We start from the raw sequence: 24541 nt of genomic DNA, 5'->3' as shown, positions 1-24541 counted from the left end.
TAATGAACATGACCTAGATGATTGTGTTTTGGTGTAAAGGCACGACAATATATTTAACCCACCTCTCCCTTCTCGTTGCGGATCCGTCGGTTGAACTCCTTGCCTTCCATGCACAGGAACTCGTCTCCGGGCTGCAGGATGCCACACTTGGAGGCGATGGCGCGGGCCGTGTTGATGTTGTCCCCGGTTACCATGCGTACCGTGATCCCGGCACGCTGACATTTCTTGATTGCGTCCGGGACCTGGAGGGGCAGAGAGAGAGAGGTGTAAGTATGACTGACTGGCTGCGAAATCTGGGTTTCCTGACAGCTGCAGGACTGTCCTAGCTTGCAGAGCTCAAGCCTAGGCATCAGCTCAGGGGAGTGTACACAAGTCTTCAGGTCTCAGGCAAGATCACTGTACGAGCAAACCACTTCTGTTCCATAGGGAACAAGTCATCCTCAATATCCCATCTGGTTGCAATGGGTCTTTGACTTTCACCAGCACAGGAGCTGTTGATAGACCATGTGTGAGGCTGACAGAGATTACCCATTAACTAGGACCCAGAGTTGTTCCTAGTCAGTGGCCTCTCTGAATGTCACATATCTATACTGATAAGAACACACTTCGGGGTCAATGGAAATGTCAATAACACAATAACTCTGACATTTGCATACAACTGTGTGCAGAGGCTTGCTTCCTTTTCAATAGTCTCATGCCCTAGAAGCCATGTCGGGTGTGTGGTAGGTAAAGTATATCAGATTACTCCACTGTATCTTTGCTAATGTCAGTCTGCTTCTTTTGTTTGACTGTGGTTCATAAACTGACCTCGGGTCTGACTGGGTCCTCGATGCCCACCACACATACACAGGTCAGGCTGGTGAGGATGTCGTTCTCCTGGTCCCAGTCAGGCTCGGCCTCTGAGACAGGGAAGTCGCGGTAGGCCAGGCAGATGGTGCGCAGGCCCTCTGAGGCCATGGGCTCAATCACCTTCTTCACCATGTCCTCTCTGTCCCGGGGACGAAACACCTTGGTCTCGCCGCTCGCTGTCAGAAGCTTAGAACACCTGGTGGTGGGGGAAAGAGCGAGAGAAAGAAAGAACGAGAGAGACGGGTGTGATGTGGTTAGACCCAGCGATGTGATAACACACAGCAGGAAGCCTGTTTCTCTGACTTCGTCCCAAACGGCACCCTAATCCCTACATAGTGCATTAAATTTGACCAGACCCTATAGGTGGGTAAAAAGGAGGCATGTTTAGAGCCATTTGGGAAGGCTTAGACTCATTTCTCGAGGCCTGTTTTTAAGAAGCTATGTTAAGGGGCTTGGTGGGATGCACTTGAACTACTTAGCGGCTAAGCCGAAAACAATTCCTTTGCAAGCCTGCCTGGCCACCTAGAACCCATGTTAAGCTCTTTGAATGAGAGGTGCTTAGTGCTTTGCTAATTGTGTGCCATCCACTACAAAACCAAAGTTGTTCCATGTTTGTATGAGGTGATAACTTGTACACTATCAGTATATAATAGCATTGGCTATATATGCCACTTAGCAGACCCGGTTGTCCAAACTAACTTACTGAATGCATACATTTTAGTATGTGTGTGATCCATGTGGAAATTGAAACAACAACCTTGGCATTGCTAGCACAACGCTCTTTCCAACTGAGCCCCACAGGACCATAGAATCCATACATGGACTTAGATGTACACCAATTTACACTTAGTTTACCATTAATATCAATGTCTGACTCGTTAAGATTCACCCCACACTGAATACTGAGAGCAGCTTGATTTAGCTTGAAACCCAAACCTACTTCTTGAGGAGGATCTCGGAGGCTCCCTTGCTGAACATGCGGAAGCTCCCGTCGGCGTTCTTCAGCACGGTGCTCATGGACTTCCTGCAGGAGTTGAAGGTGTAGACCTTGTAGAGCTTCTCCTCAGGGATCTCGTTGCGGATGGCCTGGTAGTCACGCTTCAGGTCATTAGCGAAGCCCAGCAAGGCACATTCGGTTTTGTTGCCCACCTGGCGCGGCAGACCTCCTTCCTTCTCCGGAGACTGGTTACAGAGAGAGACACACACCAAGTGTCACGTAAGGGTTGTGTTCAATTGGCACAAAACAGAAGAAACCGCTACCAAAGGGAGTGCAATGAGGAGGTACCGTCTGTACTTGCCCAATAAGAAAAAAGCTTGTCTTCCGTTGTCAAATGTTTTACTACGGCATGACCTAATGATTAGGACCCAGGTCACATTGGAGGCTATTAACATTGTCATCTCATTCTAGTGATTTGTTACTGACATGACATTTACCAGCAAAACTCCTACCCCACATTTAATCAATTAAATCGTCAACAACATCTATTCTAAACCCATCAGTGACTACACATCGATAGTGCACACACACACGCCTGTGCAATACTCCTGGCCAGACAACCATTTCTCGAGGCAACCTCCCTTACCATAATGTTGGTGGTGTAGGCGCTGTTGACGCTGATGCCCAGGACAAGGATGTCCATGATGGCGGCGGAGATGAGCTGGGCATCAGGCACGTTGCGGTAGTGCTTGTCGGCCACATAGGCCTGCACCACCGTCATGCGGTTCATGGTCAGCGTGCCTGTCTTGTCCGAGCAGATGGCCGTAGCGTTGCCCATGGTCTCACAGGCGTCCAGGTGACGCACCAGGTTGTTGTCTTTCATCATTTTCTGTTAGGAAGAAGACGGAGGGGGGGATGTGTGTTGAGGAGGAGGGCGAAGGGGAGACATGAAAAAGGTCATTGAATTAAATATGAGCTGCAGAAGGTAAATATGAGCTGCTGAAGGAGGTCAAAAGCCTAAAAATAGAAAGGGACAGTTTAACTAAGCTTTTCCATTCAACAGTACTGCAGTGGCATCCTCTCCTCTCTGCATCAAAAGCTGCTGTATCTTCTAAGTCTACAGTGGTATGAGTGGGCTGGATAACGCCTTAGATACTGGTCTTCTAGGGCTAGGGTCTACTACTGATATTACTAATCAACCTGTTGGCCCAACAACTCCAGTTAGAAGGATCATGACACAGCCAACTGGCTTTAATGTATCATGTAAGGCTAGCCACTTAAAGCTACAGTCTTGGCTAAGTGAAGGGCTAACTGGCTAAGGGCTAACCTACTTTGTAAGCGAATAAAGCTTGAGTTAACAAGTAAAGCTCGTTGGCAGTGCGGGTCTGTTCAAACTGCTTGCGGTAAAAACTACACCAGGAAGTTGAATTGTAACCTTGCACAGCCACAATGGCTTGGCGATATGGCCTAAAAATAAATGTTTTCAAACTTATTGATGAGTCATGATATACACTATATATACAAAAGTATGTGGACACCCCTTCAAATTTGTGTATTCTGCCATTTCAGCTACACATGTTTCTGACAGGTGTATAAAATCAAGAACACAGCCATGCAATCTCCATTGACAAACATTGACAGTAAAATGGCCTTACTGAAGAGCTCATTGGCTTTCAACACCTTTCCAACAAGTCAGTATGTCAAATTTCTGCCCTGCTAGAGCTGCCCCGGTCAACTTTAAGTGCTGTTAATGTGAAGTGGAAACGTCTAGGAGCAACAACGGCTCAGCCGCAAAGTGGTAGGCCTCACAAGCTCACAAAACGGGACCGCCGAGTGCTGAAGCGCGTAAAAATCTGTCCTCGGTTGCAACACTCACTACCAAGTTCCAAACTACCTCTGGAAGCAACGTCAGTATAATAACGGTTAGTCGGGAGCTTCATGAAATGGGTTTCCATGGCCGAGCAGCCGCACACATGACTAAGATCACCATGCGCAATGCCAAGCGTTGGCTGGAGTGGTGTAAAGCTCGCCGCCATTGGACTACGGAGCAGTGTAAACACGTTCTCGGTAGTGATGTATCACGCTTCACACCATCTAGCAGTCCGACGGATGAATCTGGGTTTGGCGGATGCCAGGAAAACACTACCTGCCCAAATACATAGTGCCAACTGTAAAGTTTGGTGGATGAAGAATAATGGTCTGGGGCTATTTTTCATGGTTTAGGCTAGGCCACTTAGTTCTAGTGAAGGGAAATCTTAATGTGACAGCATACAATGACATTCAATATGATTCTGTGCTTCCAACAGTTTGGGGAAGGCCCTTTCCGGTTTCAGCATTACAAAACCCCTGTGCAAAGCGGGGTCCATACAGAAATGGTTTGTTGAGATCGGTGTGGAAGAACTTAACTTTTTAGGGATAGGGGGCAGCATTTTCACTTTGGATGAATCACGTGCCCATAGTGAACTGCCTCCTACTCTGCCCCAGATGCTAATATATGCATATTATTATTACTATTGGATAGAACACACTCTGAAGTTTCTAAAACTGTTTGAATTATGTCTGTAAGTATAACAGAACTCATATGGCAGGCAAACTTCCAAACAGGAAGTGGAAATGCTGGGGCTGGTTGATGTTAAACTCATCGTGTATTCACATCCCAGTAAGATATGGATCTGTTCGCACTTCCTACGCCTTCCACTAGATGTCAACAGTCAGTAGAATGTGGAATGAAGCCTCTAGGGTGGGGCCGGATGGCAGCTATTTGAGTCAGTGGTCTGGCAGAATGCTAGTTCCTGGTCACGCGCGCTAGTCATGATATGGCCATGTGTTCCATTACTCTGTAGACAAAAACGAATGCTCCGGTTGGAACGTTATTGGATATATATGACAACAACATCCTGAAGATTGATTCTCTACTTAATTTGACCAGTTTATTCGACCTGGAATATAACTTTTTGAAGTTTTCATCCGAGTTCGCCTGGACCGGCGCCTGCATTTGGACATGTGAACTAAACGTGCTCGCAAAAGTAGCTAATTGGACACTAGTAATGGACATTATCGAACAAAACAACGATTTATTGTGGAACTAGGATTCCTGGCACTGCATTCTGATGAAAGATCATCAAATGGAATATTTATGATGTAATTTCGTATTTCTGTTGACTCCAACATGGCGGAGAAATGTTGTGTATTTCTGAGCGCCGTCTCAGATTATTGCATGGTATGCTTTTTCCTAAAGTTTTAAAAATCTGACACAGCGGTTGCATTAAGAACACGTGTATCTTTAATGATATGTAAAACATCATAAACTTTGATGAAAGATCCATGAGTACTTCTGTTATTTGACGTGGCTCTCTGTAATTACTCCGGATATTTTGGAGGCATTTCTGAACATGGCACCAATGTAAACTGAGATTTGTGGATATAAATATGCACATTATCTAACAAAACATAAATGTATTGTGTAACATGATGTCCTATGAGTGTCATTAGATGAAGATTATCAAAGGTTAGTGATTCATTTTTATCTCTATTTCTGCTTTTGTGACTATCTTTGGCTGGGAAAAATGACTGTTTTTTGGATTTGGTGGTGATCTAACATAAATATGTTGTGTTTTCGCTGTAAAACATTTTTAAAATCGGACACGATGGATAGATTAACAAGATGTTTATCTTTCATTTGCTGTATTGGACTTGTTAATGTGTGAAAGTTACATATTTTCAAAAATATTTTTGAATTTCGCTCGCTGCCTTTTCAGCAGAATGTTGTGACCCCTGGGCTAGAAAGGTTAACTGGCCTGCACAAAGCCCTGATCGAACACATTTGGGATAAATTGGAATGCCAACTGGGAGACAGGCCTAATAGCCCAACATCAGTGCCCTACCTCACTAATGCTCGTGGCTGAATGGAAGCAAGTCCCCTTAGCAATGTTCCAACGTCTAGTGGAATGCCTTCCCAGAAGAGTGGAGGCTGTTATAGCAGCAAAGGGGGGACCAACTCCATATTAATGCCCAGGATTTTGTAATGAGATGTTTGATGAATGTTTTTTTTCTTTTTCTCTAAATAAGCTGTGTCTTCAATACACTGCATTTCAAACAGTCAGCCTAGTGGTTAGAGCGTTGGACTAGTAACCGAAAGGTTTCAAGATCGAATCCCCGAGCTGACAAGGTACAAATCTGTCGTTCTGCCCCTGAACAAGGCAGTTAACCCACTGTTCCTAGGCCGTCATTGAAAATAAGAATTTGTTCTTAACCGACTTGCCTAGTTAAATAAAGTTTAAAATGAGAAAAAAAGTCATTTTTTTTTTTTTAATAAAACAGTTTTATGACAGGTATGAGTGCGCCCTGTAAAAACGACTCACGTGTAGCCTACACATCCGTTTCACGTGTAGCTTCTAGTCAAAGCTCAAAAGTGTAGCAAGTGAAGAAAAATATATAATAAAAGAACCATGCATAATGCACATCCACTAATAACGACTAACTTCTTACAACAGGCATTATAGAAACCCAACACAGATCTCATAAACAATCTCTCAAGCACAAGCCTACGTGCTAGTGAGTAGCCAGCTAATCTTTATATTTACTCCATATATCATCCAGCCCTAACAGACACTCCATATCCGGACAACTACAACTAATAAAATGGCTTATTGTCTGGTAGTGTTTTTGCTGCAGACCCTGAGGCAGAAGGGGAACCTACTTTGACAGAGTAGGCCAGGGAGATGGTGACGGCCAGGGGAAGACCCTCGGGGACGGCCACCACCAACACGGTGACGCCGATGATGAAGAACTTGACGAAGAACTGGATGTAGATGGGTGTGCAGTCCTTGTGCCAGGGCAGGCCCTGCACCCAGAAGGTGTCCACCACGAACAGCACAACCAGGATGATGACCGTGATGGCAGACATCACCAGGCCTAGAGAGAACACAGTAGTGAGACTCATCACTCTTCATCCACAATATAAATCAACAGGAGTGTAATCATTACACCCATTCGGTTGCCAAAACATTTACTGTCAACAGAAAATGTTTTGCAAACTAAACTAAAGTTTCTATTAGACAAATTAAGGTACGTCCCTCCCGGTTTTGTCTCTCGCGAAACGGCGAGAGAGAGAGCGACAGCGAGAGAGAGCGACAGCGAGAGAGAAAAAAGAGAAGTTCACTGACCGGCTTTGCCAATTTGTACTGCCAATTTGGTTAGCTTCCCCTGGAGAACGGACTTCTCCTTCTTCTCCTTCAAGTTGGATTTCCTCTTCTCGTCGATGTCGACTTCGTCGCTGTTGAGCGGCTGCATCTCCATGGCGGCTCCATCCGCGGCTTTAGCTGAGGGGGAGAGAAGAGAGGGGACGTTGACTTAAAGGTTGGACTGACTCAGAATGGAGGTACTCCTACTGCAGTTTCAATTACCAGCCCTCAAGGGTGAGAACGCTTCTGGTTTTCATGTTTTAGTTCTAATCAACTGGACTGTTTTGCCAACCAATTAGCTGATGAATGAACTACCAGTTAAGGAAGGAAAACAAGCACTAGTAGCCTTGCCTTTCTGCCTACCTGGCTCATGTTCAGCAGGCAACAAGCGCAAACTAAGATTTTGAAACAGGATTTACAGGTACAACTTACAATCAAATGGCCCATTGTAATTTTTCTATTTCAAAACATTCCTTGTTTCATGCCTACTGACCATAACCTGATTACTGTTCATTCTTGCACATTCATTTAAAAAAGCAAGTCACTGCATAACTGTTAAAGCAAACAAACTTTGGACATAGAAGTTGAGGGGGGCGGGGTTGAGATAAGCAAGTTGGAAAATCAATGACAAGTAGTTCCATCTCTCCAGTCCTTTAGTGTGATTCAATAAGGAGTCATTTTCAAAGAGAATTGACAGGGTGCCATATTTTTTGCAAACCTTTTCTTTTGGCTTCGATTCACAGAGTGCTTTTGGAAGGGAACTTGGGGTAAAAGTCATTGCAATTTTGAATCCGGTTCAAAATGTAATTTGGTAGGAATCTAATTACCATATTCCCACTCAGAGAGCAGCAGCCCTGGGATCTGTGGAATCCGCTGGGACAGTGGCCAGACTGACACCATTTCAATTCCTCTAAAGCCCCCTTCCCTCCCAGGTTTGAAAACGCCAACAGACACCTTGACTCATCTGACCAAGTAACATAGAAGACGCTGAGCCCCTGGTCTGACGGTGGGCAGGCGGGCTAGCCAGGCCAGCAGGGCTGATCTCTAACCCAACTATCCAAATGATAAAATCATTATCTCTATCTCTGATCAATGTGTCGGCTTCACCAGTCTCTCGACCAGCCCTGGACTGACTGACCAGTCATTATATACGGTCCGTCTCTCTCCCAGCCCTGGACTGACTGAACAGTCATTATATACTGTCTGCCTCTTTTCCAGCCCTGGACTGACTGAACAGTCATTATATACTGTCTGCCTCTCTCCCAGCCCTGGACTGACTGAACAGTCATTATATACTGTCTGTCTCTCTCCCAGCCCTGGACTGACTGAACAGTCATTACATATCACTAGTCGATTCTATCCCCAGGCTCCTCCCTTGCTGATGCCAGGAGCCACACAGCCAGCATCTGCAGAATGGGTGCCACGATATTCCCAGGTGGTGTGTTCTGCATTTACACAGCCTGTAATCCCAGACTGAAGGATTATTCTGCTCACTCCTGGCAAAGACAGAATCTGTGCACAAAGGAGCAGCGCCAGGACCTCAATGAACAGGCTCTGCTAGCTAACAGCACAGCTGCCGCTCTGTAGACACTGGCTGACTCAATGGACTTTAGAGAGCTGGGTCTCACGGTCGTACAATAGCATGACGCTGAACAGCTGACAACGTCTATGAGTACTATAGAATGAAGGGTTCAGATTGGACAGCTACGTCCTCAATCAATAAGAGAGAAAGAGGGAGCAAGAAGGCCAAAAAGAAGATGCTCTTCCCCAGGATTACTACAGGGCTGTAATCTCCTCGCTAAATCGCCATAGCTGAATTCAACAGCACCTGCAGCTAAATTCTTGGAGGCAAGGCAGAGAGGGCGAGAGAGAGAAGGTAACATGCTGGCCCAGACTAAACAATGAATGGACCAGTAACGGGCGCGCACACTCTGACCCACAAGGCCACAGAGTAGCATGGGGAAACCTGACCCGACACGGATTAAGATACTCCTACTGACACCAGGCTAAACGACAGGTGAAGGTTGAACTAAAATCCAATACTGTTAAATGGGCTGAGGAGAAGGCAATAATGTAGAGCGAACTAGATCAAGGTACTGTAGCAGCGTGCAACCAAGTCAAAAGGAAATCAAAACGCACTCCGGCCTGTTACACTCACCTTTCTTGCGGTTTTCGGCTGCTCCATCTTGTTCTGTGGATGGAAAGTAAAATCCAGAGGAAGAGAGTCAGTCACTTATTGGGGAACAAATTTCCAATTATGTAAATCTCCCATTTTGATTTGATACCGTGAGAGATGCCAATAATTTTTATGAGAAGCCAAACAGATGAATGCTGGGATTGCATTATGACACGCACATTCTAAATCAGCTCCTCCAGCCAATAGGCCATTCTTACACCCTCGCCTCATACCAAACTAGTCCACACACACAATAGATCTACAGCCAGCCACTTTTATCATACACAAACACACCGAAAGCCTTAAACTACATAAATTGATCCACATCCTACTAAAGTATATTAACTTGTTTCACAACCCTGAAACATATGCACACATGTACACTTTACATACAAAAGTATGTGGAAACCCCTTCAAATAAATGGATTTGGATATTTCAGCCACACCCGTTGCTGACAGGTGTATAAAATCGAGCATACAGCCATTCAATCTCCATAGACAAACATTGGCAGTAGAATGGCCTTACTGAAGAGCTCATTGACTTTCAACGTGGCAGCGTCATAGGATGCCACCTTTCCAACAAGTCAGTTCAAATTTCTGCCCTGCTAGAGCTACCCCGGTCAACTGTAAGTGCTGTTATTGTGAAGTGGAACCGTCTAGGAGCAACAGCGGCTCAGCCGCGAAGTGGTAGGCCACACAAGTTCACAGAATGGGACAGCTGAAGCGAGTAAAAATCATCTGTCCTCGGTTGCAACACTCACTACCAAGTTCCAAACTGCCTCAAAGCAAAGTCAACACAATAACTGGTTTCCATGGCCGAGCAGCCGCACACAAGCCTAAGATCACCATGCGTAATGCCAAGCGTCGGCTGGAGAGGTGTAAAGCTCTCGCTGCCATTGGATTCCGGAGCAATGGAAACACATTCTCTGGAGTGACGAGTCACACTTCATCATCTGGTCGTCCGACAAATGAATCTGGGTTTGGTGGATTCTAGAAGAACACTACCTGCTCCAATGCTTGTACCAACTGTAAAGTTTGGTGGAAGAGGAATAATGGTCTGGGGCTGTTTTTCATAGTTCGGGCTGGGCCCCTTAGTTCCTGTGAAGGAAAATCTTAACGCTATAACATACAATGACATTCGAGACGATTCTGTTTCCAACTTTGTAGCAACAGTTTGGGGAAGGCACTTTGCTGTTTCAGCAGGACAATGCTCCCATGCACAAAGCGAGGTCCATACAGAAATGGTTTGTCAGAACCCTGACCTCAAACCCCATTAAACATCTTTTGGATGAATTAGAACGCCGACTGCGTGCCAGGCCCCGCAGCAATGTTCCACCATCTAGTGGAATGCCTTCCCAGAAGAGTGGAGCCTGCTATGACAGCAAAGGGGGGGACCAACTCCATATTAATGATTTTGGAATGAGATGTTCGACCAGCAGGTGCCCACATACTTTTGGTCATGTAGTGTATACACACACGGCCTTGATTGAATAGAACTACAATTGCTGAACAAAGAATGGCAGAAGACACTTGGCTATATGTAGAACACACACTAACAGCATATATCCCATCGTGAGCTGAAAGCACTCAATACAAGGCTGTCGACTGCACAGGCATAGCAGCATTGAACACGGCAACAAGTGCTAAAGTAAAGACTTGCCAACTATTCCCATTGAAGCAGCAGCTCTCCCAAAATAAGTCCCACCACAGCTGAGACCTGACCTGTGCTCAGCTTAGCTCTAATTCAAACCTCTCTCCTCTGTCAGCTCAGTGCCGTCTGCTCTGCTGTGTGAGTAAGTGATTAGTGGTGCTGCCGTGTTGCTGCAGTGTACAGCCCAGACAGAAGCCACTGATTCTCTACCTGTCTGACTCTGCTTCCTCACACTTCTCTGCACATCAACTGCATCTATAGAAATTCAACAAAAGACTGTTGAGGAAAACTTCATTCTTTGTGTGACGGGCAAAGGCATAATAAAATGATTAAAAAGCATGGGTAGAGAACTGAATCATGAATCGATTCCGCCGCGCTCTGAAATGTCAACGTACTTTTCTTCTCTTTCTTCTCCTTCTTCTCCTTCTTCTTAGCCTCCTTCTCCTCCTCGTCATCGTCGTCTTCCTCCGAGGCGCCCAGTAAAGCGAAGATTATTCCAGTTTGAGAGTTCTCACCAACGGCTGTGACCAGCATTTTGCCGGAGCCCTCCATGACGTGAGTGCCTGCATGGGGAAAACAGATAAGGGGGGGGGGGGGGGGGGTGAGGTAGACTGCCAGGGCTTTTCCTTTCTATTACTTAGCTAAAGCCATGTAGACTAGGACTATGCTAACATTTTCCATTACAGTACAATTCTATGGGGATAGGGGAATGTGGGCATTTGCAGTCCTAGATGCTGATTCCTGTGGTAAAGTGAGTAAACCTGGGGGATACTGATAAGCATGATGTTTGTGCCTGTTTGCAGATAGAGAGGAGAGGTAGGGCCAAAAAGTCAGGCGCCTAGCTAATGCTACAGTGTAAACGCTAGGTGTTCCCCTGACTATCACTGATCTAATGCTACAGTGTAAATGCCAGGTGTTTCCCAGACTATTACTTAGCTAATGCTACAGGCACCAACATTCCCCCTTACATGGACAGTGCAGTGTGCCCTGCCTAGCTCTGTTGCTCCCGGCTTCATGTATCTGCTTTAAATTGGTACTGATAGTAAGGAATATTTTGGGATATTTCCAGTCCTGGGTCTGGATTCGGGAGCCTGTGGTCATTGAGTAAATCTGAGCGGAAAAACTGTAGGCCTATTTTGACAGCTAAATATGAGTGCATACAAACGTAATAATATCACATTTTGGAATGACATTTCAAAAGCAGAGTCAAGCCTCAAATACTCATCTTGGATGATAGCACACAAACACATTCGCACACTCCCAGCCTTTAATCAAAAGCCAATTGTGAGCCTCAGTGAATTAATGGAAACATGAGTCCCACAACACAACAGTAGCTTTCTCCAGAGTTTAATGCCCACAACTGAGACAGAGAGACAAGTGCATTAAGAGCTCCCCATGCCGGTGTTAATTAATTAATTGGGCAGGGGCTGGTCTGAACTGGGTGGGATGATGATACAGACTAAAGGCAGACAGGCTCTCTTGGAGGTGAGACCAAAGGGGGCTGGGAGAGGCAAACAAGCACTTTTAAAATCTCCTCCTTGGGGATCTGACCATAAAAAGCCCATTTATTACAGGATCAACGTGCCTTCATAAAATGGGATTAGGGACAAGACGAGCAATACCCTCAGACGGCAAAATAAAACAGGGTTTAGATATATATATATATATATATTTCACAGCGCTCAAGTAGTCCTGGACCTACACCATCAGGTCCACAATCAGGGGTCCTATTGGAGTTCAGAAATATGCATTTTCAAAACACAGACCATCAACAAGATATGAGTTTTAAACCATTTCACCTGCGTTTTATATTGAAAGTCAGTGTTGTTTTGCTTCAATAGTCATAGAAAATACATTAGTGTAACACACTCAGAAAAATCGCTTCATTTTCATCAGATGATAACAGAAGTGCAACGCTATTTGGCTAGCACCCACATAAGTAAATAAGTTTACAATTTTAAAAAAATGTAAAAGTTGAAAACAATAGATGTCCATCATATTTCTAATATTTACCAGCTACATTTCCTAATGTATTTCTTGAAGTTACTATAGCATTTTACCTGAGAAACGTAGGCTAGACCAAGAAAAGTAGCTACACATCAGTCAGAGCACTCTCTGCTGATTGAATTCACCAATGTCATTCTCATCAGACAGTAGAAGTGCAACTGAAGCACACCAGTCTGATGCAGAGCAGAGATTACAATAAGCAGAATTTGAGATCTGCCTCTACAAAACACAGCAAGATATTTCTTATGAGTTCTCTTTATTTTTGTGGAAAACGCCGAACTCCCTGACAATACTTCTGGACTCTAGCTCAGAATATTGCTTGATACTGCCTGCATACCCCATTCCATGACAAAGTCAGATCATATATCAAGGGCTGGCATTCTATTCCAGTTGCAAAATTGGTTTATTCCACTATTAGGGGTGGTGTACCTGGCCTTCTATTCCAGTTGCAAAAATGTTTTATTCCACTATTAGGTGTGGGGTTAATTCTAGGCTGGGCAACTGATCTACAACCACATGAGCTTCATAGTATAAGAAAACAAGGCAGAAGAACAAGAATAGAACAGCTACCTGACAACAGCATGGGGTCTCTATCCAGCGTTTTCTTGACGTGGTCCGACTCCCCCGTGAGGGAGCTCTCATCGATTTTGAGATCATTTCCTTGAATAAGAATACCATCCGAGGGCAGGAGATCACCTGGGAGACACAAACAGAATAAATATTCCTTTATGAATTCACAAGACGTGTGGCTGAAAACAGAATACATTACACACTCTGGTCAATTCATCCTTGCCAATAACAGATAACTGGGTCCTAAATGTCTTCCTATCTCCTATGTAGTGGACTACTTATTATTTTTTCTCCCCAATTTCGATCTTGTCTCATCGCTGCAACTCCCCAACAGGCTCGGGAGACAAAGATCGAGTCGTACATCCCCCGAAACATGACCCGCCAAACCACGCTTCTTAACACCTGCCCACTTAACCCAGAAGCCAGCCGCACCAATGTGTCGGAGGAAACGTCGTTCTACAGACGACCGAAAGTCAGCCTGCCGGCGCCATGCCCGCCACAAGGAGTCGCTAGAGTGCAATGGGCCAAAGCAAGCACCCCCAGCCAAACCCTCCCCCAACACGGACGACGGTGGGGCAATTGAGCACCGCCCTATGGGACTCCCAGTCACGGCCGGTTGTGACACAGCCTGGGATCGAATCTAGTGACACCCCGGGTGGCCATAGTGGACTACTTTTGACCAGGGCCCATGGGGCTTGGGTCGAAAGTAGTGCACTTATATAGGGAATAGGATGCCAATTGGGACGCAGAAAGAGGTGCCTCTTACCGTATTTTATTTGTGCAACGTCGCCGACCACAATCTCAGCCACGGGGATTTGGATAACTTGGCCGCCGCGGACAACAGCAAACTTCTGCTCTTGTTCGATGCGGCTCTGCAAGCCGCGGAATTGCTTCTCTTTGCTCCAGTCGTTGAATGCTGTCACCAGCACGACGCAGACGACCGACAGCAGGATGGCGGCGCCTTCGATCCAGCCCGCCTCTGCCTCACCATCATCCTCCACCCCTCCAGCTGCGCTCCCACAGTCTGCATAAGGATCAAAGCACACAGTTACAGGGATACACTGCCAGGTGTCTAACAGACAAAATCTGAACACATATCATTAAATGTTGGTAATTAAATAGTAAACGGGTGACAACCAGGCCCAGACGGAATTGCCGTCCTCAGAATTTATTTTAAATAAATTCACTGCAAAGGGATAGTTTAAGTCAAAATACAAATAAAATGTACACAGTGCAGTACAATGGACACCTGCAGTGCCTTCAGAAAGTATTCACACCCCTTGACTTGATCCACATTTGGTTGTGTTGCAGCCTGGATTTTAAATTGAGATTGTGTCACTGGTCTAAACACAACACTCCATAACATCGAAGTGGAAATATGTTTTTAGAAATTAATTCAAAATGAAAAGCTGAAATGTCTTGAGTCAATAATTCACCCCCTTGTTATGGCAAGCCTAAATAAGTTCAGGAGTAAAGATTTGCTTAATAAGTCACATAAAAGGTTGCATGGACTCACTGTGTGCAATAGTGTTAAATATGATATTTGAATTACTACCTCATCTCTGTACCCCACACATACAGATAATTGTACGGTCCCTCAGTCAAGCAGTGAATTTTAAACAGATTCAACCACAAAGACCAGGGAGGTTTTCCAATGCCTCGCAAAGGGTACCTATGGGTACAAATAAAATAAAAAGCAGACATGGAATATCCCTTTGAGCATGGTGAAGTTATTAATTACACTTTGGATGGTGTATCAATACACCCAGTCACTACAAAGATACAGGCGTCCTAACTCAGTTTCCGGAGACGAAGGAAATCACTCAGGATTTTCACCATGAGGCCAATGGTGACTTCATTTTAATTAACTAGGCAAGTCAGTTGAGAACAAATTCTTATTTGGACTACGCTGGGCCAATTGGCACAGCCCTATGGGACTCCCAATCACGGCCGGATGCGATGCAGCCTGGATTCGAACCAGGGAATGCAGTGACGCCTCTTGCACTGAGATGCAGTGCCTTAGACCGCTGCACCACTCGGGAGCCCAAATCCTTGGGAGACTTACAGAGTTTAATGGCTGTGATAGGAGAAAACTGAGGACTGGTCAAAATTGTAGTTACTCCACAATACTAACCTAAATGACAGAGTGAAAAGAAGGAAGCCTGTACAGAATAAAATAGTACAAAACATGCATCCTGTTTGCAATAAGGCACTATAGTAAAGCTGCAAAAAATGTGGCAAAGAAATTAACTATGTCCTGAATATAAATCAGTATGTTTGGGACATTTTGTTCAGATCATTGACAAAAAAACTAAAAAAAATCAATTTCAATCCCACCTTGTAACAAAATGTGGAAAAAGTCAAGGGTGTGAATACTTTCTGAAGTCACTGTAGGTGGTTTACAAACTATCAGGGCGATCCAAAGTGCTCCGATTTAAAAAGAAAACATCTGAGCCAGCACAGGCTGGTCAGACAACCACAGAGTTAACTCCACTACTGCCTAGGCATCAATTAGAAGACGTAAATAGAGGTGTTGCTTACGTTCTCTTTCGGCATCTGGAGGTCTATAGAAAGAAAGGCCTAATGAAACTATGGCTGCCACTTCCAGGATAATCAGTGTTACATCTTGCAATGCTTCCCAAACTAATTGAAGAAATGTTTTGGGCTTTTTCGGAGGTATTAAGTTCTGCCCGAACACTTCTTTTCTTTTGTCGATGTCTGCGGGCTGCCCACTTAAACCTGGGGGAAAGAGAGAGATAGAATTAGAGTAAATTAAGACAGTACATTTGTGTTTTTACATTTTCTTAGTTTACCATTGAGATGTATATTTGACAATCATTACCATACCATAGACAACAAAGTCTGGAGGAAAATAATGGCAATATCCAATGCCTCATTAACCTCAACAACCATGCATGTAGAAATTTGCTGAATGAATTAAATGAAAATGGCCAGGATCAGAAAGATGGAAGATTCAATGAATACCAACTAGAGGTCGACCGATTAATCGGAATGGCCAATAATTTGGGCCGATTTCAAGTTTTCATAACAATCGGTAATCTGCATTTTTGGACACCGATCATGGCCGATTACATTGCACTCCATGAGGAGACTGCGTGGCAGGCTGACTACCTGTTAAGCGAGTGCAGCAAGGAGCCAAAGTAAGGTGCTAGCTAGCATTAAACGTATCTCATAAAAAACAATCAATCTTAACATAATCACTAGTTAAACTAGTAATATCATCAACCATGTGTAGTTATCTAGCTTGTCCTGCGTTGCATATAATCGATGCGGTGCAATTTATCATTGAATCATAGCCTACTTCGCCAAACGAGTGATTTAACAAGCGCATTCGTAAAAAAAGCACTGCCGTTGCACGAAAGTGTACCTAACCATAAACATCAACGCCTTTCTTAAAATGAAAACACAAGTATATATTTTTAAACCTGCATATTTAGTTAATATTGCCTGCTAACATGAATTTCTTTTAACTAGGGAAATTGTGCCACTTCTCTTGTGTTCTGTGCAACAGACTCAGGGTATATGCAGCAGTTTGGGCAGCCTGGCTCGTTGCGAACTAATTTGCCAGAATTTTACGTAATTATGACATAACATTGAAGGTTGTGCAATGTAACAGGAATATTTAGACTTATGGATGCCACCAGTTACATAAAATACAGAACGGTTCCGTATTGCACTGAAAGAATAAACGTTTTGTTTTTGAAATGATAGTTTCCGGAATTGACCATATGAATGACCTAAGGCTCGTATTTCTGTGTGTTATGTTATAATTAAGTCTATGATTTGATAGAGCAGTCTGACTGACCGGTGGTAGGCAGCAGCAGGCTCGTAAGCCTTTCATTCAAACAGCACTTTCGTGCGTTTGCCAGCAGTTCTTAGCTGTGCTTCAAGCATTGAGCTGTTTATGACTTCAAGCCTATCAACTCCCGAGATTAGGCTGGTGTAACCGATGCGAAATGGCTAGCTAGTTAGCGGGGTGCGCGCTAACAGCGTTTCAATCGTTGACGTCAGAGACCTCGAAGTAGTTGTTTCCCCCCCCAAAAGCCGCGGCTTTTGTGGAGCGATGTGTAACGATGCTTCGAGGGTGGTTGTTGTCGATGTGTTCCTGGTTCGAGCCCAGGTAGGGGCGAGGAGAGGGACGGAAGCTATACTGTTACACTGGCAATAGTTAAAAGTGCCTATAAGAACATCCAATAGTCAAAAGGTATATGAAATACAAATGGTAGAGAGAGAAATAGTCGTAAAATAACTACAACCTAAAACTTCTTACCTGGGAATATTGAAGTCTCATGTTAAAAGGAACCACCAGCTTTCATATGTTCTCATGTTCTGAGCAAGGAACTTTAGCTTTTTTACATGCCACATATTTCACTTTTACTTTCTTCTCCAACACTTTGTTTTTGCATTATTTAAACCAAATTGAACATATTTGTTTTGAGGCTAAATTGATTTTAATGATGTATTATATTAAGTTAAAATAAGTGTTAATTCAGTATTGTTGTAATTGTCATAATTAAAAATTAATTAATAAAAAAAAAATGTTCTTTTAAAGCCTGATTAATTGGTATCGGCTTTTTTTGGTCCTCCAATAATCGGTATCGGCGTTGAAAAATCATAAATCGGTCGACCTCTAATGCCAACCCAAATGGTCAGAGAGCCGTATTCTGTGGCAGGGCTCCTGAAAACAAGCACCCACAGGGCATCAGCATTTCTGACAGGTCGTGCAGTGCCAAATAAACAATGCCACCCGGTGACAATACACGTTCTACTTCTGCAAAATAACAAGTCAACCGGAGCCATGGTCTCAGATTTTTCAAGGGTAGAATTCCAGGATACAAAAATAAAAATTTGAGGAGTCATGATATTAAGATAAATCACAAAAGTGACTATCCCCTGTCAATGATTGAATACAGATTGATAACTGGAGATGCAGTGATAATTTTTACATTCAGTCACAGCAAGGCCCGATCATTGTCTCACATTCAACGTGACAAGGCCCGACTGCTCTGCAGACCCATTCATTTGTGTGCAGAGAGCATTCCGCTTGCCGTACAGCTCACTCAAACGACTGCTCTCCACAGTCAGATTCAAAACACTTCTATACATTTGATGTAGCTTTTCGACCTCTACTTAAGCATACTGAACTGTGGAGGCAGATGGAGAGAAAGAGAGAAAAGAGAGACTAATCAAAAGTGTTCTGGGAGATGTATAGGAGGTTTGAAGCAGGCTCTAAGAGTGCAAAAGAGAGACTAGAGATAGCTAGAGACAGACAGACATGGACTAATGAAGAGTGGGAGACTAGACTGGGAGGCTGTAGGGAGTCAGTTGGGAGGATGAGGCTCCCAGTCTAATGAATGGAGATCGAACAGCAGCAGAAGGGTCAGCAAGTGCTCAGAGTCTGCAGGCAAGCACTGAGCAATGACATCACGTGTAGCAGTGGGTAATTAGTCAGCATTGCAGAGCAGCAGTGGGGTGGAGGAGAGGAGAGTGAAGGATAGAATGGAGGAGAAGGTGCATGCACACCTGCTGAGATACGATTCTCTGCCAGAAGGAGCTGTCAGAATCAACTTTTGAACGTGCTACTGCAACATCCAGTGTAATGTTTCAAGTACAGGAGACGGGGCAATTTGGCCACGTCAAGATCATTCTATTCACAGTGTTACATCAAACCCCTGGTGGAGAGCATGCTGGAATTCACCCCACAGAACAACAAGTAGTGAGCAATAGAGTAGAATATTGCGCTGCTGCTCAAAGCCTACTTACAGCAATTAGCCTATAATGTAAACCCCATGATATTAGTCATTTGACTGATTGTTTGCAGATCAAAAAAATGACATTTTATAGCTGCTGTCTATGTGTGCGTCAAACTGTATCTCGTAATAAATTCGTATTTCTGTGTGTGTTTACACGTTGAAGTGGGTCGAGGGGCAGCAATGCCGTCTCTCCCCCTGTATGGATGAGGTGCCGCTGCTGCTGATGACTCACCGTTTACAGCTTGATCATTCCACCCCCGATCCCCACATTAGTGAAATAAACATTAGTGACAAGAGAATGATTTAGGCAAGAGGACGTATGACAAAACAAAAGGTTAAAATCATGTTAGCGTTGGAATCATTTAGCTATTTGAAAGTCCATCACCAGTCACCCGCGCGGCTATTCATTAACTCTTTAATAATCGACTTGTCCCCGCTTAACCCCTCCAAGTACTGTCCTATTCTGCCGACACTGTGGTTTAAAATTAGCCCTCGGGACTTCACTCGTGGTGCAGGTGGTAAAATGATTTGGGCAAAACAGCTGAGGCTACATGATCTTCGCAGACAGAGAGAGGAGACATCTAGAATAGCTTCCCCTAGCAGGCGTCCATCTTTATAACAAACGTGCTATTTCTAGTTCAGTAAAAGTCCTCCAGCAGCCCCAACAGCACACATTTTAGTTGTAGACTGGCACAAACATACCTCATTCAACTCATTTAGCGCTTGACAATTATTTGACAAGTTGAATCAGGTGTGCTTGTCCAGGGCTACAATAAAAATGATTTCTGTTTGGTGTCTGGAGGAATGGAGTCGTATTAGACTATAGACCAGGGTTCTCCAACCCTGTTCCTGGAGAGCTACCCTCCTGTAGGTTCACTCCAACCCCAGTTGTAACTAACTAACCTTATCAACCAGCTAATTATTAGAATCAAGTGCACCATGCACTAGATTAAGGGTTGGAGTGAAAACCTACAGGACCGTAGCACTACACAGCTTATTCAAATAACCAACTCATCATCCAGCTTTGATTATTTGAAATTAGCTGTGTAGTGTTATGGAAAAAAACAAAACATGCACCCGGGGGGCCCAGGACCGAGTTTGGGAAGCCCCGCTATAGACAGTAGCTGATAGGAGCAAGAAAAGTTTGACAATCTTGCCCTAACAATTAGGAAACATACTTCTGTGTTCCATCAGGATTCTGCGAAAAGTCTACCAGAGATTCTGTGTCAGACATAGCCTTGGTTTCGAAAGAGAACGATACTAGCAAGACTGACACAGCTTAAAAAGTACAGGTAGGTTCAAAAACAAAACACCATGAAATCACCAATAACCAGAGACAAACCCAGAAGTGATCAAACAACTACCCTGCTGAAGGGACTTTACAGCCAGAGATAACAGGTAAATCAATCTGCAGGCAGATGGGTATGCAGCACTCCCACGAGATTTATCACCAGATAAATGTAGTAACACCCAAAATATGTCTACTCTGAAGAGTTTGAACAATTGTGAAAGAATGAGCGGGCAATCTGAGAAGATTCAGGGATTGCATTAGCTTTCAGAAATCAAAACGCAGACCATCAATCTGCGTTTTAAACCGTTTCACCTGCGTTTTAGATTGAAAGTGGCCGTGTTTTTTTGCTTTGATAGTGATTAGGGGTGAGCTACTATAGTTGCATTCAGCAGAAAATGGCTACAATTTGATCAGATGACAACTGAAGTGCAATGCTATTTTGGCTAGCAGCCGCACAAGTATATTAGCTTTTTTACAAAAAATTATGCATGGCCATCATATTTCAAATGTTTATAAAAGAAAGTAGCCAGTTAATATTACATTTTACCGGAGAAAAGAACACCAAAAAAGGTAGCTACACATCAGTCTGAGTGCTGTCTGCTGATAGAATGGCCGTTCCTGAGTGCAGGAAATTGATTGGTCTGACGATGAGCCAAGATTTCTCATCCGAGTGGAGAAGCGCAACGAAAGCACAAAATGAATATGAAGATGAGCAGAAATGACAATTAGAAGCATTTCAGAGCTGCGTTTCACAAAACACAAGATATCTTACTTTTTTTTTTTTACTTTTGTTTCCTGCGTGAAAAACAACTCTGCATTAACGCGTTCCCTAAGATCGGCAATAATATTATTGCTCAGGAGCAGAGCTTTTTAAAATTCAGCTTATACAGAAGAATATGGTTAAGGGACAGAAGAACAGTCTGTTCAGTGCCGAAATAATAGGGAGAAACATCCTTGGGAATTATGTTACTGGCTCTAGTAAAAGGAGAAAGATTGTGGTTACAGTGTAGAAAATAGCCTTGTGGAGGTCTGGTGAGTACATATAGTATTCTGGCCTAAATATAGTGTGACATTCAAGGGTTATAGGAAGGCCTGCTCCCTTTAAAATAAAATGTCAATGCTGTCCCTAGTAATACTGTAACCAGCAAAGAAAGCATATTTTTCAAATAAAAAGTTGGAAGTGGACAAAAGATTAGTTTAAGTACTGGGATTTAGAATGGAGAAATGGCCTAATAACTAATTAGCAATCCTCTTTAAATTGTCAAGCTGGCAGTAATCTTAAATGACGGCTTCATTTCCTGGGCCAATAGTGAATGAGCTGATTGAATGTGTCATGTGTCAAAAACTCTGTTTCCTCCACTACTTGGCTGGGTGCCCCAATGTGGAGCTATTCTAGCTTATCAGGGGCAGGGTGTCATGTCAGAATGTGCCCAATTCAATTGTCTCCCAATATTCACGTTCTGATTGTTCTGACTGTGTTCTGATCGATCGTGACATGTACATTTCTCTGAGCCTAAAAATTGGCACAGTTCAATAATTGCACGCGCGTCTGCTTAGGTGTATGCCTGTGCTTGTGCGGCTGTCTCTCCACATCCTAAATTAGCTAGCTAGTATAATTCGTGGTCAAGCTGATCGAGATGGTTTGTTGTCAGAGGTGTGCAGTTATAGCTTGTTTGCATAGCTAAATAAACCCTTAGCTAGCTAATTAAGGCCGAGGGGGTGGGAGAGACAGCCGCACGAGCTCAGCCATCCACATAAGCAGACGTGCATGCAATTATTGAACTGTGACAATTTTCAGGATGTGAGTAATCTTACAAAATGACATCACAATCAAGCAGAACAGTCAGAACAATCAGAAAGTGAAAAGGAGATTTGGGAACATTTTACATGACACAGGGAAGGGCACTACTACAACAATAGTTTCTGAACATGCACAAGGCCCAACTCAAATGGACAGTTAACCCTACCTGATATGACCCTCGCTTATCCTTAATAAAACACCAACTGGCATGACTACTTACACTAAATTGTCTCTAGCTGGCATAAAGTACCAGTACGTACTGGTTTGGTTACTACATGATTCCATATGTGTTATTTCATAGTGCTGATGTCTTTATGATACTACAATGTAGAAAATAGTAAACATAAAGAAAAACCCTTCAATGAGTAGATGTGTCCAAACTTTTGACTGGTACTGTAGATCAAGACAAAATAAAATCAACCAACCACAATATCATACAAGGCATGGCCCTGTACAGATCCCCTGCTTTGTCATTACAAGTTCTACAAATCTTACAATTCACCAAAATGCTCAACAAATCCTCAACAAAGTGCTCAACAAATCCAAATCAAAGTGCTCAACACATGTACATTAAAACCCCAGTTGGAGCCTTACTCTGGCACTTTGACACTGAGCTGGCAGAACAGAATCCAGCTATGACGAGGCCTATATACTTCTGGCTGTTAATGGTCTTGTTTCAATACTCACTGAATAAAGGGCAGGAGAGGACATGTACCATAACCGACTGATCTAGGACATGTGGGATCATTCAAGCCTCAAGTATGAGTAGCCTTTCTGTTTGGCATTTCAACCGGTTGACACAGATGCTCAGTTTAGAAGATGATCATTGTAAATTTGCTACTGGCACTGACGCTGTATATAGATCACATTCTCTTGTTTTCTTATTTCTCACATTTCTTTTTTAGTTTAACTATTTTGATATTGAATACTGCACTGCTGGGAATGTGCAATATTTTAACTTGAATAAAACAATGAGTTTTTAATAGTGAGCGAGTGGGGCTTTTCCTTTTTAAAGAATGTCAGCTATGAGTATGATTTAAAAAAAAAAAAAAAAAAAATGGATGAAATGGGGCAACCATTGTCCAAATCATTTAAATATTGTATATACTATAATGGTATGTTAACTAATACAAACCTATCTGATGTTCAAACCTACAAACCCCTGTGCCACATCTGAAGTTCAAACCAACAAATGAATGTGGCACAGGGGTTTGCAGAACCTACAAACAGATGTGGTACAGGCCATTCACTACGAGTACTGAAACAGTGCAGGGCACTGACTGTGGTGGATATGCAGTGCCATTTTAATCTTGGATCAAACAGAAAATCCCCTCCCCCAAGAGTTCACTCCAGGTCATGCCAGCGATTAGGCACAACAACTTCTATGTGGAGACTGGAGAGAGAGCAGTAAACCAATGTATGCAGGAGAGGCTCTACACAGGCAAGTCCCTGATGTAAAGTGACTCTGCACTTTTTCCACACACTTGGCATGGCCAGATCTGCTGAGTGAACAGAGGGGATCAGCGCCTACACACACAGGCAGGATATAAAGCAGACAACATGGAACATCCCTGAGGAACGGAACAGTGGTGCTGCTTACCCACCTTTTAAAAATAGGATAAATATTGCATTGGTGGTAGGGACTAATATACACACACACTTTAAAAGCAGTGGCATTTTTCTAGATTAGCTGCTACAGGGAGCGAGACATTGCTGGGGAGAGCCCTGAGAGACCTGAGCCCCGGCTACAGCAGGAAGGAACTCTCGGACAGACTCTGGTAATGTGTTTTCAACCCTCGTCTCCAGGGCATGGCGAAAGGGGGATAAAAGCATGCCATGCTGCTGGAGAGAGGCAGAGCAGAACGGAACAGGCCAGCAGACCAGTTCCGGAGATGAGCTCATGTCTTGCCCACACCACAACGTTAAACCAGTTACTAGCCGCGCACATCATCCTGTCCTGTCCCCACATGTGGAACATTGACCTGCAGAGCCTGGTACTGTGCCCAGGCAGACAGCTGGTCTGTCTGAAGCCTTCCTCCACGCACCAGAGGTGAAAAAAGAGAGAGAAAGAGATACACAAACCCAGGAATAGCTCAAGGCCTGGACCGGGTCAGTGCCACCCTCCCCCCGACCACCTGTCTACTAGGATACCAGCTTTCCAAGGAAGTGATGTCAAGGTGCTGTGGATGACATGGCCCAATGACATGCTTGCCAAGCAATGCATTTTTGCCATGAAACACTTTCATAACCACACGTGTCACTAGCATTCACAACTAGCATTCAAGAACAACAGATCTAATCC

General features: G+C 43.9%; 1 protein-coding gene across 7 annotated transcripts in view; it reads right to left on the bottom strand.

Moving 5' to 3' along the window:
* Window positions 1-24541, bottom strand: part of atp2b1a (ATPase plasma membrane Ca2+ transporting 1a) — a 55020-nt gene that overhangs the window by 14722 nt on the left and 15757 nt on the right. For 4 of the 7 annotated variants that reach the window (XM_055937322.1, XM_055937325.1, XM_055937327.1 and 1 more), the window contains exons 3-14: window positions 15915-16112; window positions 14140-14397; window positions 13374-13499; window positions 11192-11359; window positions 11007-11051; window positions 9128-9160; window positions 6952-7107; window positions 6486-6700; window positions 2433-2675; window positions 1790-2031; window positions 808-1045; window positions 63-242 (exon numbers count right to left, since the gene is read on the bottom strand). In XM_055937322.1, the coding sequence (XP_055793297.1) occupies window positions 63-242; window positions 808-1045; window positions 1790-2031; window positions 2433-2675; window positions 6486-6700; window positions 6952-7107; window positions 9128-9160; window positions 11007-11051; window positions 11192-11359; window positions 13374-13499; window positions 14140-14397; window positions 15915-16112 (2102 nt within the window). The remainder of the gene's footprint in view (window positions 1-62; window positions 243-807; window positions 1046-1789; window positions 2032-2432; window positions 2676-6485; window positions 6701-6951; window positions 7108-9127; window positions 9161-11006; window positions 11052-11191; window positions 11360-13373; window positions 13500-14139; window positions 14398-15914; window positions 16113-24541) is intronic. The other 3 variants (XM_055937324.1, XM_055937326.1, XM_055937328.1) reach the window with 1 other exon arrangement.

The sequence above is a fragment of the Salvelinus fontinalis genome, chromosome 11, assembly GCF_029448725.1.
Source record: "Salvelinus fontinalis isolate EN_2023a chromosome 11, ASM2944872v1, whole genome shotgun sequence".
NCBI classification, from domain to species: Eukaryota; Metazoa; Chordata; class Actinopteri; order Salmoniformes; family Salmonidae; genus Salvelinus; species Salvelinus fontinalis.
The sequence above is the reverse complement of the archived record's forward strand: the minus strand, read 5'-3'. Positions and strand labels throughout refer to the sequence as shown.